At 37.9% G+C, this 14502-nt stretch overlaps 1 protein-coding gene across 2 annotated transcripts in view; it reads left to right on the forward strand.

Annotated features, from left to right (window-relative positions):
• ptbp2b (polypyrimidine tract binding protein 2b) overlaps positions 1 to 4482 on the forward strand; it is a 28481-nt gene extending 23999 nt beyond the window's left edge. For both annotated transcript variants that reach the window (XM_007238860.4, XM_007238861.4), the window contains 3 exons: positions 1356 to 1572; positions 2009 to 2086; positions 3280 to 4482. In XM_007238860.4, the coding sequence (XP_007238922.1) occupies positions 1356 to 1572; positions 2009 to 2086; positions 3280 to 3409 (425 nt within the window). In that variant the 3' untranslated portion in view covers positions 3410 to 4482. The remainder of the gene's footprint in view (positions 1 to 1355; positions 1573 to 2008; positions 2087 to 3279) is intronic.
• The last annotated feature ends 10020 nt before the right edge of the window (positions 4483 to 14502 follow it).

The raw sequence follows: 14502 nt of genomic DNA on the forward strand, positions 1-14502 counted from the left end.
TCATCATAGCATTTTTTTTAAGGTCTTTGCTACTGCAAAGAGCTTTTTACTGTATACCTGTAACTCTACCTCTTCACAACTTTACAACTGATGCTCTTAAACAGTTAAACACATTAAGAGACAAGAAATTCAAGGAATTAACTCTTGATGAAGCCTTAACATTCTAGGTGACTCTACCTCATAAAACTGACTGAGAAAGTCCAGCCAAGATGTGCAAAACTGTCATCTAAACAAGAGATGCTAATATAAAACACATTCTAGTTTGTTTTTGCTAACTAAATAATTCCAAATGTGTTTGTTTTAGAGTCTGGGTCGTAAAGTTTTAATTCCAAAACCTTAAAAAAATTCCAAACCTTAAATGTATTTACTGCCTCAGTCACCAGAGTAATGCCTCTGGAGTTAATTCAGCTGCTTGTACTGGAAACATGGGAACGAGTTTTCAGTGAGACTTTGCTTTTACAGTGTAGATTTTCGCAGTTGGTTGTAAATGGTCCCCCAGTTATCGCTTACGGCAAACTATGCAAGAAAAACGTCAAGTAGTCTTAAATCTCTAAAACGCATAAGGTCTAAAATGTTACAGAAAATGCTCTTAAAAGTCTTAAAAGTTCTTTAAAATTCTTCAAAAGTTCTTTTAAATTGAACTAGCTGAAACACGCAGGAACTCGTCATGTTGTTTGTGCACTAAAATGCTTGTGGTGAGTCTCAGGTATTGGGTAATATTTATTAAGCAAATATACAGAAAAAGAGAGAAAACATAATAAATATACAGAATTATATAAAAATATACAGAAACAATCAGCACACACATTTGAGTATGCAGCAGTGTTGGCAATATAGTGCAGTTTAGTTATTCAGTATTCCTAAAGTGGCATTGTCTATTATAATGATATAAGAAAAATGCATGTGGTGTCGGGTAGATTTAAAACTAAATATTTTAAATATTTCCATAAACGTATTCAGAGATATTTCTCTAAAGGTCTATTGCACAATTTAGACTTAAGTTTAATATAAAAATTACATTATATTCTTAAAATCAGCCACAATTCCCTTCTTTCTCGATTAAAAAAAATAAATTCAGTAAATTTAGTATGCATTAAAATGATCCTTTAAGCTACAGTATTAATATATTTATATTTTTAATATTTTTATTAATATTTTTTTTTCTATTGTACTTAGATAAAGACACTCCTACAGTGAGGAACAGCAGCAGGAGCTCCTCAGATAAAATGCTTTTACAGAGCTGTGTCATGCGAGATGGTGTAGGAGAGTAGCTCTCTCAGTAGCTGAACAACCTGTGAATATGGATCCCTTCTAAAAGAATAAAAAACATAAATGCTCTTTTTGTTTTATTCTAGCTATGAGCCACCTGAACGGCCAGAAGATGTACGGGAAGATAATACGCGTGACCCTTTCAAAGCACCAGACAGTGCAGCTTCCCAGAGAAGGTCTTGATGATCAGGGCCTCACTAAAGACTTCACCAACTCTCCTCTGCACCGCTTTAAGAAGCCCGGCTCCAAGAACTTCCAGAACATCTTCCCTCCTTCAGCCACCCTCCACCTCTCCAACGTCCGGTGAGTACCGGAGAGCGGGTAGATAAACCAGTAGTGATAAACAAATACTGCAGAGAGAAATCTGCCAGGTAATGTGAAGGATAAAAGGAAAAACACATTTTGTTAACTGTGACCTTTGTAGCAGATGACTGGGCAGGCTTGGCATTGACACTCTGATCGTACCTCTTCAGGAATTGCATGAATTACTGTCTTCATCTGCTTTTGGATTCCCAAGGTTTTTCCTTTTTAGAAAATTAATTGCCAGTTTCTCTTTTGTAGCTCAGGGGCGCAGGTTAAAAATCTGAACTTGGTTAATTATGTAGTGCTGTGGATGGAGGAGGATTTGTGGAGCTTTTTTTTTTTTTTTTATAATACCCGTCAGTTCCAGTGCCGCTGTCTTCCTGAGTCTTGCCATGTGGAGAATTGTGAATTGTGAATGCCTGTGTGTGTTTTACAGTGACGATGTGACCGAGGAGGACCTGAGACTCCTCTTCTCCAACTCTGGAGGCACAGTAAAAGCATTTAAGTTCTTTCAGTAAGTTTCTCAAGACTCTCACTGTTAAGTTTTTTCAACATTATGAATTGTGTAATTGTTTAAAGCGATTATACTTCACTACTGTAATGAATTTTTGTTTTACTTCAGTAAAATATTATTAAATTGAGTCATGAATTAAGCTGCTTTTTGTGGGTAATACGTAAATTAGGGCTGCACAGTATATTGATTAAATCGTAATCCCAGTGTATGCATATGCAATAATCACATTACATATTGTGCACTCTCTCTCTCTCTCTCTCACTCACTCACTCACTCACTCACTCACTTTCTTACTCGCATTCTTACACTTTCACTCTCACCTTCACTGACTCTCCCTCATTCTTTCTCTCTCACTCTCACACTTACTCTCTCACACTTATTCTCTCACTCTGACTATTTTTCTCACTCACTTTGTCACACACTTTTACTCCCTCATTTTTTTACTCTCACTCTCTTACTCTCTCACTTTCTCTCTTACTCAATTTTACTCATTTTCTCTCTCATTCACTCTCTCTCTCACCTACCCTCTCACTCTCTCTCTCTCTCTCTCTCTCTCTCTCTCTCTCTTTCTTGCGCTCTGTTACCATATATTTATTAAGCAATTATTACCTATAAGAAGTGCAGGTTAGTACAATATATAACGATTACAAACACATTTTTTGAATAATGCAATATATTATTTTCAAAATGTCAGAAATGATTGAGTTTTTTGTTAATATTGCACACCTCTACAAGCAGCTAAAGTGGCTTGGCTTGGTGTTGTTTGAGTGCGCTTTAATTTTTTAATGTTGCTGCACACACACACACACACACACACACCACATAAGAGTGTAGTGTTGTGATATTGTGATGTGTTATGGCCATATTGCCCACCCCTTTTCCCAATAACTTAACATTTAAAACTAAATATTTTAAATAGTTCCATAAATGTATTCAGAGATATTTCTCAAAAGGTATCATATATAATAAAATCAGCCACTATTCCCTTCTTTCTCCGTTTAAAAAATAAATTCAGTTTAGTATGTATTAAAATTAACCTTCAAGCTTCAGTATTAATATATTTATATTTTTAAAATTTGTATTAATATTTATGTTTTTCTATTGTACTTGGATAAAGACACTCCTACAGTGAGGAACAGCAGCAGGAGCTCCTTAGATAAAATGCATAACATTGTTTTTCTGCCTTTCTCCAGAGATCGTAAGATGGCTCTGCTGCAGATGTCCACAGTGGAGGAGGCCATCCAGGCCCTGATCGACCTCCACAACTACGACATGGGCAGAGGCCACCGCCTCAGAGTCTCCTTCTCCAAATCCACCATCTGAACATCTGACCATCTGAAGAACATCAGATCATGCTCTGTAGCTGCACCCTTCACTCCCCACCCACTGCAGAGCATAGAGTGAAATCCATGTTGTATCAGTCATTCCTGAAGACCATATCACTATATCATTAACACACGGCATAGTGTTCATAGAGTCTCCTCTCTGTACAACCTGCTCCTCCTCGTCATTCGTGCGTCGGGCCAGCTGTTCTCCCCACGACAAAAAGGTGCCTTACGTACACAAAACAGCGTCATCTACTGTTTGTAATTTGCATACTCGTGAACTGGCGGTAGAAGTGTAGGCACGTTACGTTCTTTTTTTTTTCTGTGAATGTTCTGTAGGATTTTAAATGTGGTACTTTTTCTGGTTTTTGTTAGTATTGAAGCATTTTAAATGCCCTTTCACACAGAGTCTGACATTTGTTTTGGTACTGTGCATCATAAACGGGGATAGAATCTCTGTTTCTCTCGTAAATGTCCACTCTTTCTGTTTCTCTGCTTCCTGTCTGCTTTAAATCTCTTTACTTTTCTCCTCCACACAAGTGCTCATTAGCAAGGGAAGCTAACGTTATGTGTGGTTCAGCTGCATAAGGTCACTGTAAAGAAATCACTGGCATCTTTTCTTTAAAGCGGCAGTCTGTAAGTTTTGGTGAGAGTGTGTAATTGCACTGAGCATGCTGAAAAGTACTATTAAAATCTGGATCTGCTGTCTTTTAACTTTTTTAAGTTCTAAATCTGTATTTCTTTGGTTTAACGATGCTTAAATCAGTAGATGATGACAGAGTTTGATGTTTTGGTGTTTCCATGTTTGCAGTAGCTTTTGTATCGGCGCCATTAGCAACACCATGGTTGCTAAGGTAACCAACAAAAGCTGTTAAAATCAGATAAAGGTTCTGAGACATACCGGACACCCCGTTTTTTTTATTTTTTATTTTATTTTTTTTTTATTCAGAATGAATATATGTGGCTTTGCAAGAATGCAAAAAGTAGCAGAATTACATTGGTGCAATTTTTTACTTTAATATTTTGCCATCTCTCCGACTGTTGCTTTAACTTCCATGTGTTCAGTCTGATTTTACCGCATCCTACATCCTCTGCAGCATTGCAGTCGGTCAGTTACAGAAACAGATTGAAAGACATTATACGTGCTTGTTTTCAAAGGATTTTTTTCCATCTGAATAAATCTGACTCTGTGTGAAAGGGCTTTAAAGCTTTTTTTTTTTTTTCTTCTCTCAACCGAGTGCGAAACTTTCGTTAGTTCTGCGTCACTTACGAATGAGTGACATGGTCCGATGAAACGGCCACCTGCCTGGACGTGTTCTGTTCATTTCTGTGTTTTTGGAAGGGCTGTAGTGGATTCTGATTTAGACCTGGCACTTAAAATACAGTTTCAAACTCAATGCTGGATACCCTTTATACACACACACACACAATTACACAAAGTTACACATGCAGCATAGTGTATTATATCCCACTCCCAAACCTTTCTCGCTTTTGTTTGGTTTGTTTTTTTTGGGAAGGGAAATTGATTTTCATTTTTAAAGCATGATTTGCTGTGTCTTGGCAGTAGTGAGGACAAGCTTACTGTTGCTGTTGCAAATGTGCGACCAAGGTGTGTTCAGATTCAGCCAAATAGAGACTAGACACCCCTTCTAATCAGTTTTCAATTACAGCTGCACCTGTTTCTATCACAGATCTGTGAATACTCAAAAACACAACCCGTATAGCTCCTGTAGAGACGCATTGGCAGCAGAATAGGAATCTCTAGGGATGATAGTCATGCCTAATGCAAGGCCTGAGCAAGAAGAGTATAAATGTTGTTGTGTACCTTGGATGGCAGAGCTGGGAATGGCGGCACCCCAGAGTTTGTTGTTCCAGTTGTATATTCTTGTTTGAGAATGGTTCACCAATGTTTTACGATTAATCACAACACAGTACATTACCCTTTTTTTAATGTCCCAGGTCATCACTGTTAGCACTGTGTCAGATTAGAATTACCGGTTACCGATTAGCATTACCAGTTACCAGTTAAGCACAATTTATACTTCTTCGTCAAACATTCGCCGTAGCTTACACGCTGCTGTGTAAGCGAACAGCCGCAGCTATGATTGATCCGCCGACCCTGGCGTTCCCACCTACACATTCCCATCCTTGGGGTTTAAACTGCAGAGCAACACAGAGGTATAAACACGCTCCGCTGCATATTGAACTATTGCTGAATACGCATAGTCTATGCCGTAGGGTCAACGCAGAAGTATAAATTGGCCTTTTGCACTTAACCAAAGTTTTAAAGTTGACTTAGCTGTGTGCTGGGAAGCCATCTTGGATTTTGAACTTTGTGTTTGTAATGCTTTTCCAACTTTCTAAATAGAAAATCCAACTTTTGGGGGTTTCCTATTTGGAATTTCAGAATTCCCACATCAAACCAATCCAAGTCTTGAGCTCTGGATAAAGTCCCCCAGCATTGAGCTGTGGAGCAGTGAAAGATCTGTGCTCTCTGGAATGATGAGGCTCCATCTAACATTGTTAGTAGAATCTGAGTTGAATTTGAGCTGAATCTGAACGCACCTTGTCTCCTAGCTGGGTGTTGTGATGTTCACTGTGACGTGGTCGTTGTGAAGTGTTGCCCTCACGCATAGAAGAACTGTTGGGACCAAAGTTAACGTGCCTTTTGTCTTATTTTTCTCTGCATTGTACAAAACCGTCTCATGTTTGGTCACCTTACCTACAGGGGAAAAATTCTCTTCTCTCAAGTTCTCTTAAAATGTCAGTAGATGTTGCTTGATGTCTCTCGTTGATCTCTTGCTGTGGTCTGGGAAGGGGAGGGTAAATCACTCTGCATTAATGGATTTGATTAATTTAATAATTTAATTTGCCGTTCTGTGGTCTACTTTTTTTGGAACCGCTGGGGTTGAAGGGAGGGGGCGCTGTGTATATTTTCTACATGGGTTAGCCAGAGCTGCCACATTTATTACATCATTTCTCCTGATCAGTTATTTTGGGTCAGTCGTGATGTACACTGAGTCTCAAAGTCTAGGCTGCAACCGAGGTGGACTGCAAAATAAAAGTCCCTTGAGAAACTTCAGTTAAAACAGAAGAAAAACCTTCAAGTTTCTTTTTAGGAAATAATGTTCCTCGAAGCAATTTAAACATTCTTCAAGACTCATTAAAGCAACGTAAGTGGTTCCAATTAGAAAGTAGGAACCCCTAAAAGTTCCTTAAGTAACGTATACTCAAAGTGAACCTTTCTGTACAGCTGAGAAATTCAGTCGATGTTGGGAGCTCAATTTTGAGGACACAACTAACGTATCCTTAAGTTTCTGTCATATATTTCTGTCACACTGATTGCTTACACAGAAGTAAGTAGCTGTGGTCCATCTGTGTTCCTATGGTGTGACTGAAAGCAGTTCATATTAGCTAGTTGTAAAATTACTACCCAGCACTAGTACCCATCTCACATGCTCTCTGCCTGCTTGATAAATCACCAAATTCTGGTTAGCTAATATTAGCTAACAAACTATGAAAGGATAAACATACTGTCAGAAGCTCAGCTGTAAGAGATGGCAGAGACTAAACTCATTATATTTCTTTAATATTTTACACATCCACATAATTTGTGTATATATATATATATATATATATATAAATGAATGCACTTAAAAATGATAGGTATCTTTGATTTTACCAAATTAAAAGCCTCTGGAATATAATCAAGAGAAAGATGGATGATCACAATCCATCAAACCAAGCTGAACTGCTTGAATATTTGCACCAGGAGTAAAGGCATAAAGTTATCCAAAAGCAGTGTGTAAGACTGGTGGAGGAGAACATGCCAAGATGCATGAAAACTGTCATAAAAAACCACACACACAGAGAGACTAGTGCACTTCAACAAATTAGAATATGATTTACAAAAAGTTAATTTATTTCAGTAATTCAGTTTATAATGAGAAATTCATGTATTATATAGATGTATTACACACAGATTGATTGAAGTGTTTATGAAGTTTATTGTTGATCATGGCTTACGGTGAATTAAAACCCAAAAGTCCTGCTGGAAAATGAAATCTGCATCTCTATAAAAGTTGTCAGCAGAGGGAAGCATGAAGTGCTGTAAGATTTTGTGGGAAAATAAAACTGCACTGACTTTAGACTTGATAATAAAACACAGTGGATCAACACCAGCAGATGACATGTCTCTCCAAACCATCACTGATTGGTGGAAACTTCACACTAGACCTCAAGCAGTTTGAACTGTGTCTCTCCACTCTTCCTCCAGACTCTGCTCCCTTGATTTACAAATGAAATGTAAAATTTACTGATCAGTGATGGTTTGGAGATCAAACCTCATCAAACATAATTATGGTACACGCACTCATCATCAAAGAAAATCAATGCAAAAAAAGCACAAAATAAAGAAGGATGGGGTTTTACTGCTAAGAAGAAAATATAAGTTGCCAGGAACAATAAATGATTAACCTTTTAAACTGAGTTAGATCTATATTCTTTATTGAGCTACAGATACAGGGGTTTGAAAAATGAAACTGAAACACCTGTCATTTTAGTGTGGGTGGTTTCATGGCTAAATTGGAGCAGCCTGGTGGCCAATCTTCATTAATTGCACATTGCAGCAGTAAAAGCAGAGCGTGAAGGTTCAATTAGCAGGGTAAGAGCACAGTTTTGCTCAAAATATTGCAATGCACACAACATTATGGGTGACATACCAGAGTTCAAAAGAGGACAAATTGTTGGTGCACGTCTTGCTGGAGCATCTGTGACCAAGACAGCAAGTCTTTGTGATGCATTAAGAGCTACGGTATCCAGGGTAATGTCAGCATACCACCAAGAAGGACCAACCACATCCAACAGGGTTAACTTAACAGTAATGTAAGTAAATGTAATTAGTTACTTTGCACCTCTGGGATTGGTTATTCAAATGTATCAACATAACACTACTGATTACACATTACAATTCATTACATTACAGGTTACTAGCACAATCACTCAGATAGCTTGTTCCTTTATCTCCCATCCAGGTACTATCTCCTTCTGCAGTTGTCAACATCTTGTCCTTGCATCCTATCACAACATGAGACGACCTTGCTTCTTCTAAATGGACATGATATTCTAACAACAGATCCTAGTGGAATAGCAGATTCTAAAAATACAAACTGTGGTGTGTCCGCACAATTCATTGCTAATGATTACAGGTAAATGAAAAATTATAATTATCAAACAAAAGGATATAAATGAAGATTAAAGGATATACACGTCCAGAATCCATGGGTGGAGGCATCGCTCTATTTTAACTGGAGAAAAGAGATGTTTCTGTCTGTAGTTAGATGGAAAAGTTTCAGAGGAAAGCTCAGAGAGTACAGATCTCTGAAGGCTTTGTAAGTACCGTAATAAAGCACACAGACTCCAGACTTCCCCCCCCCCAGAGTTTAATACGCTCTGCTCTTCCTCCGCTCTGAGGTCACTGTCCTCTAAGCGCCCATCATTCTTTCACTACCAGCTCATCTCTGCTCACAGACCTGAGAGCTCTCACTGAGAGCCAGTCCTGTGCAGACTTAGCTGTTTTTTTTCCTTTTCAGTTATAATAAAGACTTACAGTTTTGTTTCTCACACCTACTGTATCTACAGTATCATCCTGCTAGTAGTTTATACATTTTTAGTACCGTATTTTTCACACTATAAGGCATACTTAAATTCCTTTAATTTTCCCATAAATCCTCAATGTGCCCAATATGCCTTATGTATGAATTTTACAAGTCAGGAACTAAGAAACAGTAAAGCCACTAAGCTGAAGTACAGCGTTTTACAGGAGTTTCAGTTCAGTTCTCCAGCACCGGGGCTGGAGTAGCCTTAGCCGCTAACCGCTATCTCCCCATTCAGAGGTGAGTATTATTGGCCTGTAGCCTGCTGGTAACCCTGGCTAGCACTGCTGGAGCAGCATAAGCATTAGCCGCTAACCGCCCTAGCTCTTTTTTTGTTCAAAGGTGAATATTATCAGCCGCTTAGCGGATAGCCGCTAGTGGCTGATAAGTGCTGGAGAAGCTTACTGTAAATAAACTAAAGTGCTTTACTCACCCAAATGAACAATTTTCATTAGAGAAATCTGTGTAGATTAACATTCAGCACTTGTTTGGCTTTAAAAGAAAGTCATTTTTTATTACAGTTTTGTTTACTTAGCCTCTTCACTTCAATTTAGTTAGCTACACCCCACCACCACCCAGCAGCAAGACCTGCTGAATTACAAGTTCCTTACAGTGTCTCTTAAAATGTGCCTTGTAATCCGGTGTGCCTTATAGTGCGAAAAATAAGGTAATTACTAGTTTTAACAAAAAAACTTGTATAGCTTTTAATGAAACCGTATTGGTGCTCTATCATAAATATTGAATAACTGTAGAGAACTACTGATATATGAATTGAAGGTTCTGGAAAATGTAAAGTGGGTACCACCCTAATTTTTTCCCTTTTTTATTTAAGCTCGTTAGGTTATAAATATACATGGGGTTGGGCAATGAAACTGAAACCCCTGTCATTTTAGTGTGGGAGGTTTCATGTCTAAATTGGAGCAGCCTGGTGGCCAATCTTCATTAATTGCACATTGCACCAGTAAGAGCAGAGTGTGAAGGTTCAATTAGCAGGGTAAGAGCACAGTTCTGCTCAAAATATTGCAATGCACACAACATTATGGGTGACATACCAGAGTTCAAAAGAGGACAAATTGTTGGTGCACGTCTTGCTGGAGCATCTGTGACCAAGACAGCAAGTCTTTGTGATGCATCAAGAGCCACGGTATCCAGGGTAATGTCAGCATACCACCAAGAAGGACGAACTACATCCAACAGGATTAACTGTGGACGCTGTAAGAGGAAGCTGTCTGAAAGGGATGTTCGGGTGCTAACCCGGATTAGATCCAAAAAACATAAAACCACGGCTGATCAAATCACGACAGAATTCAATGTACACCTCAACTCTCCTGTTTCCACCAGAACTGTCCGTCACCACAATAAATTATTGTGCTCTAAAACCAGGTGTTTCAGTTTCAATATCCAACCCCTGTAGATATATGAATCATCAAGTATCCATTATGAAAGATTCAGTATCTACTATGAGATTACCAGTCAAAAGTTTAAAGTTTTAGAACACCACTATTATTTAATTGTTTAATTATCCAGTAGCAACTAAAAGACCAAGATGAGTTTTTCTATTATCTCGTCTCAGCAAATCAATTTGGGCACACTTGTCGTTTTATTGATTTGAATACCTTTAACACTAATTACTGGAACACAGAATTAGTTTGGTAAGATCATTGACTATTTACCTACAAAAACTGGTTCATTCAAAACAAAGATTGTTCAACATCATGGTTTAGAGGAAGGATATAAAAAGCTCAAAATCTCAGAGATTTCAGCTGCAGTTTCCACTGTGAGGAACAGAGTGAGGAAATGGAAGAAGCACAGACACAGTTCTAGTTAAGACCTAAAGTAACAGAGCAAGAAAAATCTCAGATAATCAGAGGAGAAGGATGGAGAGAACAGTCATAGTCAACACAGCCACAGACCTCCAGATGAGCTTCAAACACCTACATAAAACACCTACATCATCTTGCTGCAGATGGAGTCACTGGGCATCGTTCACTATTCACTATTCAGCGCACTTTACACAAGGAGAGGCTGTATGGGAGAGTAATGCAGAAGAAGCCTTTTCTGAGCACACGCCACAAACAGAGTCACTTGAGGTATGCTAAAGCTAAAGCACATTTGAACAAGCAGCTTCATTTTAGAATAAGGTTCTGTGGACTGATGAATCTAAAATTGAGTTATTTGGAGGGTGGTTATTTATTTTGCATGGAGGAAAAAAAACACTTATATATATACACTTATATAATACTTCAACAAGACAATGACCCTAAACACTAAACACTACTACTCAAAATCTACTAAATCATTCGTGCAGAGGAACAAGTACAACATTCTGGAATGATCATCTCAGATCATCTCAGTCCCCAGACCTGAATATTATTATAAATCTGTGGTGTGATTTAAAGCAGCTGTTCATGATCAGAAACCATCAAACCTGACTGAACTGGAGATGTTTTAATTGTTTTTTATACAGAAGAATGATCCAAAATACCTTCAACCAGAAGCCAGACTCTCATTGGAAGCTGTAGGAAGAGTTTAGAGGCTGTTATTTCTGCAAAAGGAGGATCTACTAAATATTGATGTCATTTTTCTTTTGCACACTTTCTGTAAATCCTATAAACTTTATTTCACTTCTCAAGTATCACTGTGTTCTTCTGCTATATGATATATTTAACTGAAAATTCTGATCCGAAAACAACCAATATTTATAAAAAAAAAATCATGAAAATTATAAGGGGTGCCCAAACTTAATACCACTATATATAAAAAAATTCTCTCATTCTTATTCCACCAGTATGATCAGATCTGACACATCCTTAGACAAATTGAGTTTGACAGTAAATTCACAGCTTTTTTCTCCAAGCGCATTAATGTGAAAGTGACAATAATCATTAAAGTTATTAGCACGGCGCAGCCTGAGCAAATTGGAGCTCCTGCTGAGTGGGGTATGGATTCCTGACCTCTGACCTGGACTAATTTGCATTGGCAGGAGAACCTTTCGTTTCAGTCTGTAAGGAAGCCAGGAAATGGTGATGATGGTGAGGATGATGATGATGATTGTGATTCTTTGGGTCTTGATAATGAAGTCGTATTGGGTAAAATTGTAGCGTTAGTGAGAAATTGGTCACGGGTTGCTTAATGAAGTGTTACTCTGCTGCTCTTGTAGGTTTCTCCGTTTTTTTAATTATTATTATTTTAAGAGAAAATACTCTAAATCTCTATTAAGTTGGGGTTAAATGTACACGGGGTTCTGGGGTAATTCTCTCGTTTATAGAAGCTCCTCTGATTTTTATTTCTTTATAGATCAGCCAGATCTGTGTTTTTCTCTTTGCTCCACTTATAAAAATTACAGTGCAAATTACAATTACAAATTGGTGCCGCAGGGCTCCAGTCGCCTGGACCTGTGGGTTCAATCCCTGCGCCACTGTCTGTGAGGATTTTTAACACACTAAAGTTACTTTTACCAGAGTTTTGTTTGATCTGTTTGTTAGTTTTGTCCATTTTCACACTGCAGTTTATTGACTGAGCACAGTAAAGAACATTACTACATTCTCTCAGCATCAGCTACATGGGCGGAGTCTCCCTATAGTCCCTACACACTGATTGGTTGGTAGGATGCTGTCCATTTGGCAACTTGTCTTTCCAGGTGTTATGCTGAATTCTCTTCTGTGCCAAAATCCAACTCCCTTTAAGTGCAGGTGCCTCCAGCAGCAATATGGTATTTAAAGTTGGTATACAGTGAATAGCCCTATTTTAATAATAGTTTAATCCATATCATGAGAAGCAAAAAATATTCAACTAAGTAAAGAAAAAGTACTTTAAGGAATAAAGGTCAGTCAATCCGAAACATTTCAAGAACTTTAAAAAGTATTCTCAAGTGCAGTCATCAAAGATTATCAAAAACATCATGATGATGAACCTGGCTCTCATCAGGACCACCCCAACAAAGGAAGACCAAGAGCTTCCTCTGTTGCACAGAATAAGTTAATCAGAATTACCAGCCTCAGAAACCTCAAGTTAATTAACAGCTCCCCAGATAAGAGCACCTTAAGAGAATTTTAGTTTAACACTTTTTAGTTACTACATGATTCCTTATGTGTTTCTTAATAGCCCGAATAACTTCAGTTTACATTTAAAATTGAAGGAAAAAAATGTGTCCAAACTTTTGATTGGTACTGTATTTTCCAGTAGTGGCCCATGCATTTTTAAAAAACCCTGCAAAAGGCTTTTAATTTGAAACATGAGATGCAGACTTACCAGCCGGCCTCCACTGGGCTGGAATGGTTTATCCACAATGGTAACTGTTTTTCTGAGCTGGATTACTCAGAAAGAGTTGATGGCAAACCGGGTAAGTGTGACCCCTGTGTAAGTTCAGTTTTCACACTGCTCTGTGGTTATAGTTAGCCTCTTGTCTGTTTTTAGCTTTAAGCTAACATTTTTATAACTTCTTGGCTCTGTATTGTGTTTTGGAATCCAGTATCCAGTGCATTTACTGCTTAAAGAAATTCTATAGGAAACACTGTAATATTACCTAAAATATATTAGTTTTTGTTAAGTATAAATGGAATAAAAATAAAATAAAATCAAATAATAATAATTAACGTTTTTCACCCAAAATGAAATCCGCATCTCTATAAAAGTTGTCAGTAGCAGAGGGAAGCATGAAGTGCTGTAAGATTTTGTCGGAAAACAAAACTGCACTGACTTTCGATCTGATAATAAAACACAGTGGATCAACACCAGCAGATGACAGACATGACTCTCCAAACCATCACTGAACTGCAGTTTGGACTGTGTGTCTCTCCACTCTTCTTCCAGACTCTGCTCCCTTAATTTTCATGTAAAATGAATGTAAAATTTACTGATGATCAGTGATGGTTTGGAGAGACATGTCATCTGCTGGTGTTGATCCACTGTGTTTTATTTTGTTTTCCCACAAAATCTTACAGCACTTCATGCTTTCCTCTTCTGACAACTTTTATGGAGATGCAGATTTTATTTTCCAGCAGGACTTGGCACACTGCCCACACTGCAGAAAGTACCAATTGGTCTTATATAATATTCTAATTTTCTAATACACTGATTTTTGGGTTTCATAATCATCAATGATAATCAAAGACATAAATGCTTAAATAGATCACTCTGTGTGTAATACATCTATATAAGAGTATATATATGAGTTTCACATATATATATATGTGGTAACCAAATATTCAGTGCATCCCTAGATTTATACACTTCAAAAAATATTTTTACACTAGAAGTTCATTTGTATCTCAAACAATATTAACAGTTATTTTGCAAAGACCATCAAAAACGATATGATGAAACTGGCTCTCATCAGGAAAGGGAGAGTGAGTGGCCCCACACACACACACACACACACACACACACAGTGAGGATTCAGCGCTGGCCCGTGTCAGTGTTTCCAGTAGCACGACTC

The sequence above is a fragment of the Astyanax mexicanus genome, chromosome 18, assembly GCF_023375975.1.
Source record: "Astyanax mexicanus isolate ESR-SI-001 chromosome 18, AstMex3_surface, whole genome shotgun sequence".
NCBI lineage: Eukaryota > Metazoa > Chordata > Actinopteri > Characiformes > Acestrorhamphidae > Astyanax > Astyanax mexicanus.